This window comes from Chaetodon trifascialis, chromosome 7, assembly GCF_039877785.1.
Source record: "Chaetodon trifascialis isolate fChaTrf1 chromosome 7, fChaTrf1.hap1, whole genome shotgun sequence".
Taxonomy (NCBI): domain Eukaryota; kingdom Metazoa; phylum Chordata; class Actinopteri; order Chaetodontiformes; family Chaetodontidae; genus Chaetodon; species Chaetodon trifascialis.
The window spans coordinates 30,250,892-30,266,074 of NC_092062.1; the positions used below are offsets into that span (position 1 = coordinate 30,250,892).

General features: G+C 47.1%; 1 protein-coding gene across 1 annotated transcript in view; it reads right to left on the reverse strand.

Annotated features, from left to right (window-relative positions):
• Window positions 1-15,183, reverse strand: part of col6a4a (collagen, type VI, alpha 4a) — a 51,516-nt gene that overhangs the window by 19,018 nt on the left and 17,315 nt on the right. The window contains exons 3-12 of the mRNA XM_070965986.1: window positions 11,229-11,333; window positions 9,326-9,934; window positions 8,161-8,748; window positions 6,207-6,776; window positions 5,066-5,686; window positions 4,342-4,902; window positions 3,116-3,673; window positions 2,176-2,754; window positions 1,180-1,758; window positions 739-1,091 (exon numbers count right to left, since the gene is read on the reverse strand). Coding sequence (XP_070822087.1) covers window positions 739-1,091; window positions 1,180-1,758; window positions 2,176-2,754; window positions 3,116-3,673; window positions 4,342-4,902; window positions 5,066-5,686; window positions 6,207-6,776; window positions 8,161-8,748; window positions 9,326-9,934; window positions 11,229-11,304 — 5,094 coding nt within the window. The 5' untranslated portion in view covers window positions 11,305-11,333. The remainder of the gene's footprint in view (window positions 1-738; window positions 1,092-1,179; window positions 1,759-2,175; window positions 2,755-3,115; window positions 3,674-4,341; window positions 4,903-5,065; window positions 5,687-6,206; window positions 6,777-8,160; window positions 8,749-9,325; window positions 9,935-11,228; window positions 11,334-15,183) is intronic.

Here is a 15,183-nt window from a genome sequence, read left to right on the forward strand (position 1 = left end):
CGGTGGAGAAACATTTAAGAAATCACGACTAGATGCAGAACATCCACAGTCAGACCCTCGTAAGTCAGACGTCATCAGACGCAGAAAAGGGTCCAATCCTAGATTACGTTAAAGTGGATTCAGGCTCAATTTGGATTCAGTGTTCAGAGCTGATTTTTCTTCTTGTGGAGCGTTTCGTATCATTTTTAAATGTGGGTGCTATCAGGTTCCAGTGTGAAGAGGTGAGCAGGTGACATGAGAGTCACATGACCTCCGATACGACTGTTCAGGCTCAGATCACATTGCATAAACTATGAAAGTGGTACAAATCCGATCTGAAAAGAGCAGCGTGCATGTGTGATGTGCACAGTTTCCATCCGTTTCAGGCTGCCTGAGACTCTCCCTCAGCTCAGTTCAACAGAAGACTATGACAACAGTTTATCGAGTGAAACAAAAGCTGGACTATCATCTCTGCGCTCTAAAGACTGCTTTCTCTTCTCACTGCTGGCTTGTCTTTCTGTGAAACTGTCCAACTTGCATCAGACTACAAGTTCAAAACTGTCCACAGAAGCTTTTGTTGTGAACAATTCTTTAACATTGTGCTTAAAAAGTTCCCACAAACGTGAGTATGGAGGACAAAATCACACCAGCTCCAGCTCAAATCTATACAAACAGAAAAGACCATCACCTGTACAGGATGCTGGGATGGTACCGAGCGTTTGAATGTACGAAAGACGCTCTGCTGCGTCCCACACTCACCTTCACACCAGATCTGGACGTCCTGAACTTCTCCTCAAAGGATTTCAGCAGGTTGGTGTTGAAGTAAGTGGGCTCTGCCAGATTGAATGTCATGACTTTCCTCAGCACGTCGTCACTGTAGCCTTCGAAGTTCGTGTCATACAGGGAGCGTCCATCGCGACCCACCACTCGGAAGGCGATGCTGGTCCTGATGGGCGCGGGGCCCACACAGCACAGACCTTGTACCGAGGAGACGTAATGGACGATCTCCGGCAGGAAGGTCTGCAGCTTGATGTGGCCGCTGGTCAGCATCGCGCCAGGAGCTGCGGTTCTCCGAGATATATCGAATCCCATGGCGATGTCAATGCTGCAGCCTGTAGCAAATGGAAACATTTCTTCAGGTTTGGAAGTAACAGACGCAGAGGCACAGACAGACGGGCCAAGGCATCCTTTTCAACTCACCCGAGAGATCACTGGGGGGCTTGGATTTGCAGATTGTGTCAACCACCTTCTGCTTGATCTTTTCCAAGCTGCCAAAGTTCTGCACCGTGAACAGCCTCTCCGGGGTGCCGGTGATCTGCAGGAGCTCCAGATCGTGGACGTCCCCGATGCCGATGGCAAACACCTCGATGCCCAGAGCCCTGAGACTGTCAGCCGCGTCCTCCACGTCATCCTGCGATTCGCCGTCTGTGATCAGCACCAGGTTCTGGGAGATGCCGGCAGATCTACGACTGCCCCGTGACGCCTCGAAATAAGTCCTGATGGAATTCAGGGCCGCTCCGATGTTGGTGCCTCCACCGAGCTGCCTCATATCTAAGATGTGCTTGGTGATGGCTTGCTCAGTGTAGAACTGATTGAGGTAAAACTCATCCTGAAAAGAGCTGCTGAACTGGGCAAGTCCAACACGCACTAAGTTTTCACTGACTTTAAAGCTGTTGACCAGCTCTGTGGTGAACTTCTTCATGGTGACGTAGTCTGTGGGGTCAATGCTGCCAGACTGATCGAGCAAGAAGACCAGGTCAGCCTGCTGCTTCTCACACACTGCCAAGTGAAAGAGACAACATTTATAACCATTACATTACATCCATAGACGTGCTTGTAATATGTTTTATAGTCCTAAGCTGTGTGTGTAATAATGTCGCTGTGAACACCACCTAAATTCATCGATAAATGGCTAGCATGACATCACTGGCTTTGTTTTCTTGTAGGTTGACACTTAAGCTGAAAGAACCTGCAGTACGTGAATGTTTTACAGACCACTTGTGTTTCTGACTAGAACAAAAATAAGGCTGCTGTTGGGTGATCCAAATCTAAGTGTTTGTCAGTTCTGTAGATTTGGACTTTACTGTCGCAGAAGATGTGTCAGTTCATCCCTAAAATGCAATGAATGGGGACATTTTCTCCATCGAGGTTTGGAACTGCTGTGTACAAAGGTGCGATGGTACTGTGGCGTCTCACCTGGCTTGGTGGAACTGCAGAGGACATTAGTGATATTCTTATACAGAGTTTCCAGGGCATCAAAATTGTCCACATAGAAAACCTTGGAAGTGTCCTGACCAGACATGATCTCCAGCTGTGTCCTGTTGGCTCCTTCGACTCCGATACTGAAGACACTGATCCCTTTGTCCCGCAGAGCCAGGGATGGTGCAACCAGATTGTTACGGTCAGTGGCATCGCCATCCGTGATCACCATGAGAATCTGTGGCACCTGGAGAGCGGCCCGACCGCCATGTTCGCTGTTAAAGAACTCTAAGGAGTAGCCCAGCGCCTTGCCAGTGAAGGTGTCTCCATATGGAGACTTCAGTGCTGATATCGCTTGAAGCACTTCTCGCTTGGAGTTGTACTGTTTGAGAGTAAAAATAGATGTGGCATCGTTGGAGTAGAGAATGACCCCAAAGCGAGTCAGGTCCTTGCCAACTGTGGTTTGGTTCACCAATGACGCCATGAACTTCTGCATGCTTCTGAACTTGCTGAGGGTTATGCTTGTAGAGCCATCGACCAGGAAAATAATGTCAGCTCTTTCTGTCTTCTTACACTCTGGTGGGAAATGAAAGGACAGAGCAAACGGAGTCAGAGGGAAGGGTAGTAATAAATAAATATCTCAACATTTACATGGTTGTTTGTCATCACGTTCACTTTTCAAACACGTTGTTAGCTAGAAAACAACTGACGAGTCCATCAACACTCATCTGGGTTTCAGTGAGCTCTCTTCAGTCTGTGTTTCCTGTCCAGCTTGTGGTCCAACCAAATTTTTTAAATCAGCAAAACTATTGGTGTTGAAACATATTTCATATTCTAATTTGTTTTCTGACAGACAGAGTCAAAGAGTTGATAAAAGAAAGGGAGTCCATGGCTTACACATGCTATGCTCCACTACGACGTGACGTTTTGCTCTTACCTCTCTCTGGATCACAGAGCTCCAGGGCCACCTGGCTCTCCAAGTCCTTCAGAGCATCGAAGTCCCTCTCAGCATACATCCTGTCTGGAGACCCGCTGATCTCCAGCAGCTGGGTGGTGTTGGCGTCCACCACTCCAATGGCATAGACCACCACTCCCTTGGCCCTGAGAGCCGCGGCAGGGCCTTTGACCTCATCTTGGGACTCACCATCTGTTACCACGACCAGCCTCTGCCTCATGTCAGGACGCCCTCCTCTGGATACGTCAAAATACTGCGACACGTCTGCGATGGCTTCACCCGTGTGCGTGCCTCCTCCAACCTGCTGCATGTCGTTGATGGCTTTTGACATTTCTTCCTTGCTGTAGTAGCGGTTGAGGGGGAAGGCCAGTTGTTGGACAGTGCTGAACTGCATGACGCCAACATGCACCTCATTCTGCCCAATGACGGACTTGCCGATGACGGATTTCATGAAGTCTTTCATTTTCTGGTAGTCTTCTGGATAGATGCTCCCAGAGCTGTCAATCAAGAACAGGAGGTCGCCTGGGATGTCTTTGCAAGCTGTTGACATAGTAGCAGCGACATGTTAGTGTGGTGTTCCTCTTTGTGCCTGCTTTTATCATCTCTAATGCAAAATGAATCCTTTTAGTGCTAACTCAGTGTTTCTCAATCCCGGTCCTTGGGCCCCCCTGCCCTGCATGTTTTAGAAGTTTCCTGCTCCAACACACCCGATTCAAATGATCAGCTCGCCATCAAGCTCTGCAGTGGCCTGATAACGAGCCGCTCGTTTCAATCAGGTGTGGATCGTTCATTTTTAACTGAAGTAACTCAACACATCGAACGCATCATACAGAAAGAGGAAGTAGTCACGGTGCGGTAGCTGGGTACTTTTCTGGAGCTCTGATGAGCATCAGTGCTGGGAAAATGGACAGTCGCAGATCGTGATGAACTGACGTCAGTCTGTGATGACTTGTGTCAAAACGCCATCACTGTGTGGTCATATATTGAAAACAATGGGTGTGGGGGGGGGTCTCTGGTGGCCTGTGAGTTAAAGCATCCACCACAAACTTCAAATGAACCATGACCGGTCCCCAGCTCATACGCAGCTTCGCACCTTTGCACGTCTCTCCCTTCCTTTCCTGTCATTTCTCTACCATCAGCTGTCCGACGCTCAACTGCCCCTCGCAGAACACGCATTGTAAACTCTCGTCTAGTCTGGTTGTCCTTACCGTCTTGAGAGCAGATGTCTGTGATGATGTCATCCTTGATGGGCCTCAGTGCATCAAAATTATTAACAAAGAAAGTCCTCTTGGGGTCGCCGGCAATCTCTTGCAGCTCAACTTGGTCAGCGTTTTTCACCCCAATGGCGTAGATGATGACGCCCTGCGACCGCAACTTCTCTGCAGGAATCTTGACCTCGTCAGAAGATTTTCCATCAGTGATGACCACCAGGTACTCCGTGACTTTATGCCCACGAGTGGCCATTGCTCTGTCAAACAGTGGGCTCATGAAATCCAGAGCTCTTCCTGTCTCCGTCCCACCTCCTACTTGTTTAATACCCTCTACAGCGTTCTCTAATGTCTTCACATCTGAATAGGTCGTCAGATCAAATTCTAAGTTTGGTGCATCTGCATATTTCGCTACCCCCAAGCGGACATGTTCAGGCCCAATACGGAAGGTGTGCAGAAACTCGATGATGAACTTCTTCATGTCACTGAAGTCGGTGGGGTAAATGCTTCCAGAGTGATCGATGAGGAAGAAGATGTCAGCTTCATCCGTTTGTATGCAGCCTTGAGAAGGAGAAGCAAAACTATTAGCAGTTCTTTTTCCAACACATCAGCTGAACACGTCTCACTAACTGTACATACTCTTCTACTCATTCAAAACATATTTGTGTCTATTTATGTGGTTGATACTCAAGAAAACCAGCTATGATTAAAAACTGGTTCTGACCTTCTTTGATGCCAGTTCTTCTGGTGTTGACTGAGATTGCCTGACGAATGATGTTCTGGCACATACTTTTCTGCAGGCTCTGCTCCAGCGATTTCAGCTTAGCAAAACTGTCCACAATAAACATGTGCTTATTGGTGGGATAAGACGCCATCTCTTTCAGCTGGACTTGGTTAGCATCTTTGACTCCCACTGCGTAAACAGTGACACCGGCCCGACGCAAGTTAGCTGCCGCTGTGCTCACTTCATCCTGGGATTCGCCGTCTGTGATGACCACTGCCACCTGCTGAACGCCCTTATCTTTCCTGCTTCCTCTTTGCTTGATGAAAACGTTCTCTCTGGTGAAATTCAGGGCAGCTCCAGTGCTGGTACCACCTCCACGATATGGCAGGATTTTGATGAACTTCAGCAGTTCGTTCTTGTCATTGAAGGTGTTGAGGTAGACCTGCGCTGTGGGTCTGTCGTTATACATGACGATGCCCACTCTGACTCGACTTGGACTGACTTCCAGACCGCTAACAATCGAGTGCAGGAAAGTGCGCACCAGCTGGAAGTTGGGGGTTCCGATGCTTCCAGACTCGTCAATGATGAACACGATGTCTGCCAGTTTGGCTGCTTTGCAATCTGTGAAAGGAGCGTGTTATCATATAATCAGAACTATCAATTCACTTGTGAACAAATCAACCATTTAGACACCATCCAAGACGAAAGGTGGACTGAGATGAACAATTTCTTGCTGACAGTTGAGTGTGTTGGCCACAGATGCAGGTAGACTGGCATAAAGGTTGAACCTGGCCCAGGTGCATTCAGTGACACTTGTGGCCCTGTCAGATGTGGGCCAGTGGAGTGGGCAATAAATCAGGACAGTTTCCCACACCCAAGATGTTATCCCAAAAACGTGCCAGGCTATACCTGCTGTGCCACCTCCAGCAAGAGAGGTACAGTATATGATCACCTGACTCTGACTGGCGATTCATCCTTTGAAGGTGACCAAGCCGCAAAAGCTAATACAGCAATCGAAGAGGTTTACTCAACCATCAGCAAGAAACATATTCTCAGTCAACGGTATAATTCAGAAATGGGATGAAAGGTACATTAAAGTGATGAATTCATAATAATTGTAGAGTTAACTAAACTTTTTTACCTCCAGTAAGAGTGGTCACCTCTTCCTCTCTTTCCAAAATACCCCTCAGTATTGGCACAGCGTTGCTGATGGTCTGGTAATAGTACGGTGCAGTGGCTATGACACGCATGTCCGTCACCATAGAATCGAGGCCCATGCCCACCACAGTTACTCCTGATGATTTGATCAGACGTGACTCCCTGTCCACAGAATCATCTGAATTCTTACCACCTATGACAACCAGGTACTGCTGGTAGCCTAAGTCCGCCCGGCTTCCTGCCTCAGTGGTGAAAAAATTAGCGCTGGCGTACTGCAACGCCCTGCCCAGGTTACGAGGCTCGTTAGGTTGCAGCCTGCGTTGGCGGAAACGCCTAACAGCGTTCTGGGTCTCCTCTTTGGTTTGGAAAGCATTGAGAAGAAATTCCACCTTGATATCTTGACCATACTGAGCCAAACCCAGACGGTGGGCAGCTGCTCCGAAGTTTAGCTGATTGGACAGTCGGGTGAGGATGGTCCTGATCTGCTGGAAGTCTTGAGGAGGCACGCCGCTGTCCACCAGGAAGAAAAAGTCTGCAAACTTTTCTGCCAAGGCTGAAAGAAAGCAAACCAAAACGACCAGTGATGAGATCTGCTGTTACGGAAGGCCAGAAAAAACAAAATACTGAGCAATTAGAAAAGGTTCATCCTGCGTCTCTTGGTGATAATATTGATCTTGAATTGTCTGTATATGTCCTGGCTGAATGTGTGGGAGATGCCACCTCTGTTTTTACTGCAGAACAAATCTACCTATGGGTACAAATAAAGTCAACTGGGACTTGATCCTAATTAAGTAAATGATGGCACATTGTGCATGAATTCATAATTCTTCAGTCAGAAGTAGAAGATATTCCCAAGAACGTTAACTTTAATCACCAGTAGTGGATTTCCGTAGTTATTAATTAAAGGTTGTAAAGGATGATAAATCCCAAAATAAGCGAATACATTTCCAGGACAGCAAAGGACTCCAAATGAGGTTTGACTGAACATGGAGAAAGGAACAGTGATCTTATCTGGAAGCCCACAGCTGCACTGCTTTAACATCCAGCAGTTGAAATGAGGCTACACACCATTTGTGTGGAAAACTGAAGTTCCCACCCTGAACTTGCATAACAGCAATTTCTGCCCTTGTTTTCCAAACTTCTGTCTCTGAATGCTGCATTTTTTGGCAAATACCACTGGAAGCAGAGTGTGAGGCATTAATCAGGACGGAGCCTTCACGTCCTCCATCTGCAGGCTGAAAGGCGGATGTGGAAATGTACAAAGCGATATGCTTTCGAGGACAAGGATCATTCCTGTGAAATACTGACATCCACCCGACAGAGTTAAGAGCACTGCAGCGATTTTACACATGATGGTCGAGTGGAGTTCTACTCAGCCTGCGAAAACAACAGTATAATGTCCTCTGAAGGCTCTGGCTCTGAAAGATGCTACTGAACTGCATTATGGGAAATGTGTGATCCAACATTTTTGCTCTGACCCAAGTTCCAAGTTTTAAAATAAATAAATCAATTCAGATTCATTTTAATTTGTCTTTTTCTAAATCCCCTGTGCCCCCTCACTCATTAAAAAACCTATTAAACCTATTAAAGCACAAGTGTCAGTCCTACCAAAGGTATCTTATGAAATCCACTTTTTCTATTAGTGATTGTTTTATCTGATATTCAGCCTTTTTCTGATCACCTAAATAAACACCTTTTAAAAAGCTTGCTTGAAAATAAACATTATTTAATCAAATCTCCAGGTACAACATTTAAAGTGTGTTGCAGCTCTGGACACACACCTGATGTGAGGCAAGGTTAGAACTGGAGTCCGACTGCAGGGAAAGCAAGACGTTTGTTTAGCTAAGCTGCCCTTAGAGTTAGTTTTATAGTCTTTTATAGTCTTACAGTTCAGTGCATGATAAAAACACGCCACTTCCTGTATTTCTTTGCCTTACCTTGCCTCTGATCCTCCACGGAGACACACACAGTTTGCAGCAGACCGTCTGTCAGCCTCTGCAGAGCCTGGTAGCTGTCGATGGAAAACAGGAAGCGATCTGGGGGACGGTTAGCGATGGACTCAAGCTCCTGCAGGTTGGCCTGTCCGACCCCGATGCCAAACACTATGACTCCGTGCTTCCTCAGGCGCTGCGCAGGTGCCAATACATCATCTGTGGAGTCCCCATCTGTGATGACCACGGCAATCTGAGGCACGCGCTGGCTGGCTCGGCTCCCGGCGTCTTTGGTGAAGTACTGCGTCAGGACAAAGTCGATGGCTTTGCCCGTTTCTGTGCCTCCCGTTCGGTAGGGAAATGTGTCCAGCTCAGCCAGCAGGGAATTTTTGTCCATGTGGTCCTTCAGCAGGAACTCCTGGTAAGGTTCATCGCTGTACTGAGCCAAACCGACCCGAACTTTGTCGGGGCCGATGTCGAGACCTGTGACGACGCTTCGGAGGAACTGCCGGACCTCCTGAAAGTTACTTATGCCGATGCTGGAGGAGCCGTCGACCAGGAACACAATGTCGGCCACGGTGGCTTTGGCACATTCTGGACAGGAGGGACAAAAGTGTCACACTTTGAAAAACACTGGAAGAAACTGGTATTTCTCTGTAAAAGGGTAAAGTGATTGAGCAGCACTATTTGGTCATTTGAAAGTCAAGGTTAATGTGCCCCTTGAGTATGGCGTACAATCTCATACCTGCCTTTGCCGAGCTGCTGACAACAGAAAGCTGTGCTTAAAATGGTCAACGCTTAGTGTTCACGAGTGGAACTGGGTGAGTGGATGAGTGAGAACAGCTGCATATGGGCTTATATACACAGGGTGGACAAAACGAGAGGAAAACCTGAATATTGTCATTGGTATGAGTTCCACAGCGAGCGCTAAATGGAGGTAAGATATTCTTGTCGCTAAAGACACAGATTATATTCTGTGGTCTAACTGTTATTTTGTCCACCGTCTCCAAATTCTCAAGTTTGAATAGTGTAATTGAAGGTTTACAAAGCTTTAGTGGTCAAAGTGATCTTTTTCTAGAAAAGAGAAGAATACTTTGTCCAGCTGGCCGGTGATACTCGGCTCAGATGTAAGTAACACTCGCATCACTAAATCACCACAAACACATATTACCTTGAGTCAATTGAAGGAGTTGTCGTTTGACTTCCTCCACAGTTGTGCAAAGTGTCTGGACGATGCTCTGAGAAATTCCCTGCAGTGCTGCGAAGTCAGACACACTGTGGACATGCTGACTGTGCGGCTCGCTCGCTATCTCTTTCAGCTGGTCTTCATCTGCATCTTTGATACCGATCGCATACAAGACAATTCCCTTTCTCTTCAGATCCTGGGCGTGGGACTCCACGTTGTCTTGTGACTTGCCATCGGTGATCACCACAGCGATCTGTGGCACATTCTGGCTCGCCCGGCTTCCAGCTGCCTCCACGAAGTGCTCGTTTAGCATGAAGTCCAGGCCTTGCCCCGTCTGGGTGCCACCACCCATGTAAGGCAAGGTGCTGATGTAGTGGAGGATGCTCTCCTTGTTCTGATGGGTGTTGAGCAGGAACTCGGTACGTGGAGTGGTGCTGTACTGGATGAGCCCAATGCGGACGTGGTCGGGCGCAACGTCGAAGCTGTTGACCAGCGTGTACAGAAACTGACGGATCTGCTCGAAGTTCTCCGTGCCGATGCTCCACGAGCCGTCGACCATGAAGACGATGTCGGCTACGGCCTCTTGAGTGCAAACTGAGAGGGAAGTGTGTGACGTCATGGAGAGGTCTTGCAGATAAGAAGTCACAGGGTGCTACAAGGGAAGCTCTACAACACGAGCAGCTGGTGGTGCTCAGAGAGCGTGCCAGCCAGAGGTGAAGAAACATCAGCGTGATTTGCAGAAAGAACAGGCGGGTCTTGTGTTGTGTGCAAGCCAGAAGAAAAAAAACGAGCAGCTTGTCGTCAGCTTGTGGACAGTTTCTGGACAGGAGCAGTATACTCTGAAAGCACTTACCTTCAGATGGATGCAAACATGTAAGGAAAATGAAAGAAAGCTGTGCGGCTCGCAGATGGCCATGGTTTCCTTCAGAGAGGACTGATGGTGCCAACAGACGCAAAGAGCTGATCCAACCCTAGCTTTCCTTTAACTCTCCGTCTCACTACAAAATGTTCAGCTCTGAACTTTCACACTTTACATTCAGGCGCCCGGCTGCATTAAAATACTTTCAGCTGAACCCTGCAGTGCTTGTGTTTCTCCTTTCTGGCAGTGAGATAATTAAACACTGTTGAAGTGCTCATGACACCACCGGCTCCGCCATACTGCTAGCTGCAGCAGCAGCTCTTCAGCTCCGGTAATTATTGCTTTAGCCTACATACTGGACTTACTCCTAGAAACACCTCAAAGATATTCTCTGTAATTTAATATTTTCAGTGGAGATGCAGGGTCTCCATAGTGCTTTCATGCAAGAAAACAGAATTCCAATTCCATGACAGGCCTGCAGTTAATGTCCTTAACGGGATACTTTAGTCGCCGCAACCTTTAACGTTTTTGTGATTTCCCACTTTACCCACACATCACGTAGGCAGACACATTACAAAGAAATGTTGAATCCAGAATTGGTCCACTATCAGTGTTGTGTGGCAGCAGGGTGGGAAAACACAGATCAATAGTTTTACAGTGATCAAAGCAGTTTAGCTCATGTGTTTTGTGAATCAGTGCGTCACATCCAGGTGCTCAGCAGCAAACATCCATGTGCAGGGTTAGTATCGGTGCTCCTGACGTGTTTATAATGTAAAACTTACCACACACATCTGCTCTGGAAGGCCTGTGTGTGTTTGTGTGTGTGTGTGTGTGTGTGTGTGTGTGTGTGTGTGTGTGTGTGTGTGTGTGTGTGTGTGTGTGTGTGTGTTCGTACATGCATTTCTGTGTGTATGAAGTGGCTTCACAGAGCTATAAGCTGATGTAATGCTGAGGAAGGGGCACGTTTGCAGTGATCCTATACGTGCTGGTATGCAGGGAGTGAAGTCATGGCACCGTAACCATACCCACCTGTCTTCTGAGCCGTGTTGCCGTAGAAACATGCTGCCATGATGAGGCTGAGGACGAGACCCCGCCTCCCCTCCATGCTGGACTGGCTCTCAGGTTTCTGTCTTCCTGCAACACAGAGTCGAGCGTAAATGCAGAGCCAATCTGCTGGCCATCTGGAAGGCGCTCGGGAACAGCGGGGGACATGTTTGTTCCAGCTAATCATGTTACAATTAACTGCACACTTTTACAGACATGAAAACAGGACGCACCCACGGTGACTCGACATTACTGGACTTCAAAACTTTTGGCTTTTCCCAAGAATAAAAACACATCTAAGCTGCGGCGTGCTGGGCTGCACAACAAACAACAGTCTGACATTTAAGGAAAGGAGGAATTTACTCCGACCTTTGATGTGTGTGCCGAGGAACTAGCTTAACATTAGCGTGTGTGAATAATGGTGACACAGCACAGCATTTGCTGGTGGAAGAAGTATTGGGACAATTCACTCGAGCAAATACAGTAAGATCACTCAAGTGTTGACTTCAAACATCGTTCTGTACGAAACAGTAATCCTGAACGACCCTTTAATCATCCTTTCATTTATCAAATAATTGAAAAATACCTTCATGTAATGAGCCTTGAATGAAATAAGTTTCAAGTTTCAAATGAATAATTGTCAGAAATTTAACAGGATTTCTCCAGATTTGGGATAAATTAATGGATAAATTAACTGATTATGTGTTTTTAGGCTTTCTATGGATAAAGACCAATTAACGTTTACTGAAAAGATAACAGATATACAGATTTTTTCAGTGAAGGTCAAACTTCAGTGGTTCAGTCTTTCTTTAACGTATAACCTAATGGGAGTATGATGCAGCAAGCTAAAATGGTTACGGACAGTTTTCTGTGTCAAAAGTCAAAGAGGATCTCGAACCGCAGGCAGACACAGAATTAAAATGCAGCTGCAATCAGAGCGTTTCCAAAGCTGACAGTCGAGATCCGGCCGGCGTGTTGCATTTGAGGGAAGAGAGTGTGTAAAGTGGGCGTCTCCAATATTATCAGTACAATTACTGAAACTGAAACTACCACAAACTCATCTCCTCCAAGTGATGTAAGACCATAACTGCAGCAGAGGGACGAATAAATCAAGTGAATGTTGCCAGTTTAGTCTGTGTTACAGCACCGGAGATAAATCACTGCAGAACGGAGAACGATGAGCCTGGAGACAGGACCGAGCGCCTGTCAGACAGGAAGATTCGACCCGTCACGCTATTTTAACCACTGAGGAAGTACTGGGGGGTCAGAAAAGTGGAAGTTCAAAAAAGACTGAGACTGGACAATTCAAAGCATCAGAACAAAAGAAGCCTCGCTAACATTGAACCCTGTCCTGGGACAGTGATCGTCCAATCACAGCTTAGCTAGCATAACTGGACGCCATCAGCAGTGATGCTCAGAGCTCAGAGGACGGTGGCGTTTTTCAGCTTCTCCAAACCACAGATTAAAGAACGACTGGACCGTCTGTCTGCTCTGTCTGAGCTCCTCACCACCTGGTTTAGCTCCTATCACGCAGCAGGTGAGCTCCACTGCTCAGTGTTTACTGATGGGTTCACAGTGTGGATCAGATTTGGCAGATGAGTTTTGATCATTTCAGGCTCCATCCGTCTGTAACGGAGACCTCCTATTGGCTGAGTAATTCCCTCAGATGTCTATCCTCGTGAACAGGATCAGTGCATGGGGACAGGTCTGTGTGTGACACCTGCGTAACACCTGTGCTAACGCTACTAGCATGCTGTGACCCAGTGGAAACAGCCACCGGGATAAACAGCTTTGACAGCTACGACGTCCAAACTCTTCAAACTCGTAGCCTCCTGAACGACACACAGCCTCTGATCAGGGACGGGACAGAGCACATATGTCCCACGTTATGTCTCACATGTTGTGGTCAGCAAGCAGTCGGCTACATGACAGCATTAAATGTTTAATGTCTCACTACAGTGACCTATCAGAGCAGCCATGTGCACTTTGGACTTCAGAGCCTCAGTACTTCCAGCTGTCCATGGAGACATAATTAATAAAGACTGTCAGAAAACACTCCCTCAGAGGGGGAATACTACCCTGACAGCTACAGGAAGCATTTACTTTCAGAGCGATTTTACATTAAAAACATGACAGATTGTTAAAGATTAAACTACAAGATATAAGCTGTGAAATGAGCTCCCCCTCGACCAACTACAGCATCGAAGTACCACTTATATATTACTGTAATACAGCAGTACTAATGACATGTGAGAGCACAGAAAGGACCATTCTGTGTAATGAGTACTTCTACTTCTGACACAAGTACATTTTGCTGCTAATACTTCAATTCTTTATGCAAGTAAAGGATTGAAAGCAGGACTTTTTATTGTGCAGTATTGCTGTTTTTACTTAAGTTCGTGATTTGGATGCTTCTTCCACCACGAACCATAAGAGACCGCCAATAGCTTAAACTGAGCGTAAATTTCAGACTCATAAAAGTTGTCAGCACTGACAAATGTGAGGCGTGTCATGAAGCAAACAGAGGGAAGACATTAAACCATCACCATCTTTAACCTCATTGGTTCAGTCTTCGCTCTCATGGCTCTTTGCTGTGAGTCTGTTTCTGTGCCAGCACGTCGACAGCAACGAAAAAACTGTCAAATTCCTCGTATGCGTGCACATATTTGCCAAAAAAAGCAGATTGTGGTTCTGATCATTTGAGACATGTTTTGGGTTTTTTTTAATACATCTCAAAAACACTGAAATATAACAAATTAAACAAGTGTAATAACGTTGGAAATCCACTTTAAACCCTGATCGTCGGCCTCTTCGGCCTCATTCGCTGCCAAACGCTGCGTTTTCTCTCCAGCCTTCGAATCGTGACAAAACCTTTGGATGAGCTGACTGCAGTGGAGTCAGACGCTCAGCTCAGGCCATCTGTTGCTCAGGAGACGGTAAACAAGGTGACGATGAAGCGATGGCTGTCAGGATGATCTCCTCAGGATTAAGAGCAGGAACTCTTCCTCTCTCTTCAGGCAGGACGTGCCAGGACTTCCACTGGAATCCTGGTGCAGCTGCTTCGGCTTTGTCCTGTGCTCAGATCGAGGCCGGGGTTCAAACCCTCAGCTGTTCTGTTTCTCTACTCATTTGTGGAAAAAAGATAAAATGATCATTCATCAATCTAATTAAACCAATTACCAAAGCAGCCCGATGAAGTCCTCTCTCTCCCACCTGGGTGTTGGTGGCCAGCAGTGGTAACTCTTTAGCTGTGCTGACGCTCTGTCCAATAAGATGTCCCAGAGCCAGAGACACAGAGACTGATGGAAACCTAGCTACAAAAGCTTGTTCAGTAAAGCGGGAGGCCAACATGTAGCAGCGATTCGAGGAACTTCAGCTCCAGACTTAGCACTGCTGGCTAACAGCTGGTGTGTGTCTGATTGATTCTGGTGTATGAAAGCATTTGGAAAGCAGAGATACAGCACAGCGTCCTCCCACACACACACTCCCGTGACTCAGCCATGCAAACCTGAGACGGGAATGTTGAGAAAGACATGAGTGATGAGAAAAACTTCATGACTCCTTCAACGTGCCGATATTCCCCCGTTCCTTCCCGGCTTCATCCGGGAGCACCAGGCGTCCCGGCTGCTCCGCCAGTCCAATGAACTCAAACCATTTCGGCCTCATAATGAGCAGAAGACAAGAAGCAGCCTCATCCTCTCCATCTGGCTCTGCTTTCTGCCTAATAGAGCCATTTCCTGCCATCTGTGGGCAGCAGACACCGTCTGACCACATCACAGGTTAGATGAACAGGAAACTGTTTTACATATCACGTGAATTCACTCGATGCTGCTGCTCGCTGTGTCGACTCCCCGATGCACAGACGGCAGCTTCCTGCTGGTTTTACCACCTCTCCCTGTGCTTCGTTCCCGTCAGATCCCTTTAACTCCATGTTTTCCAG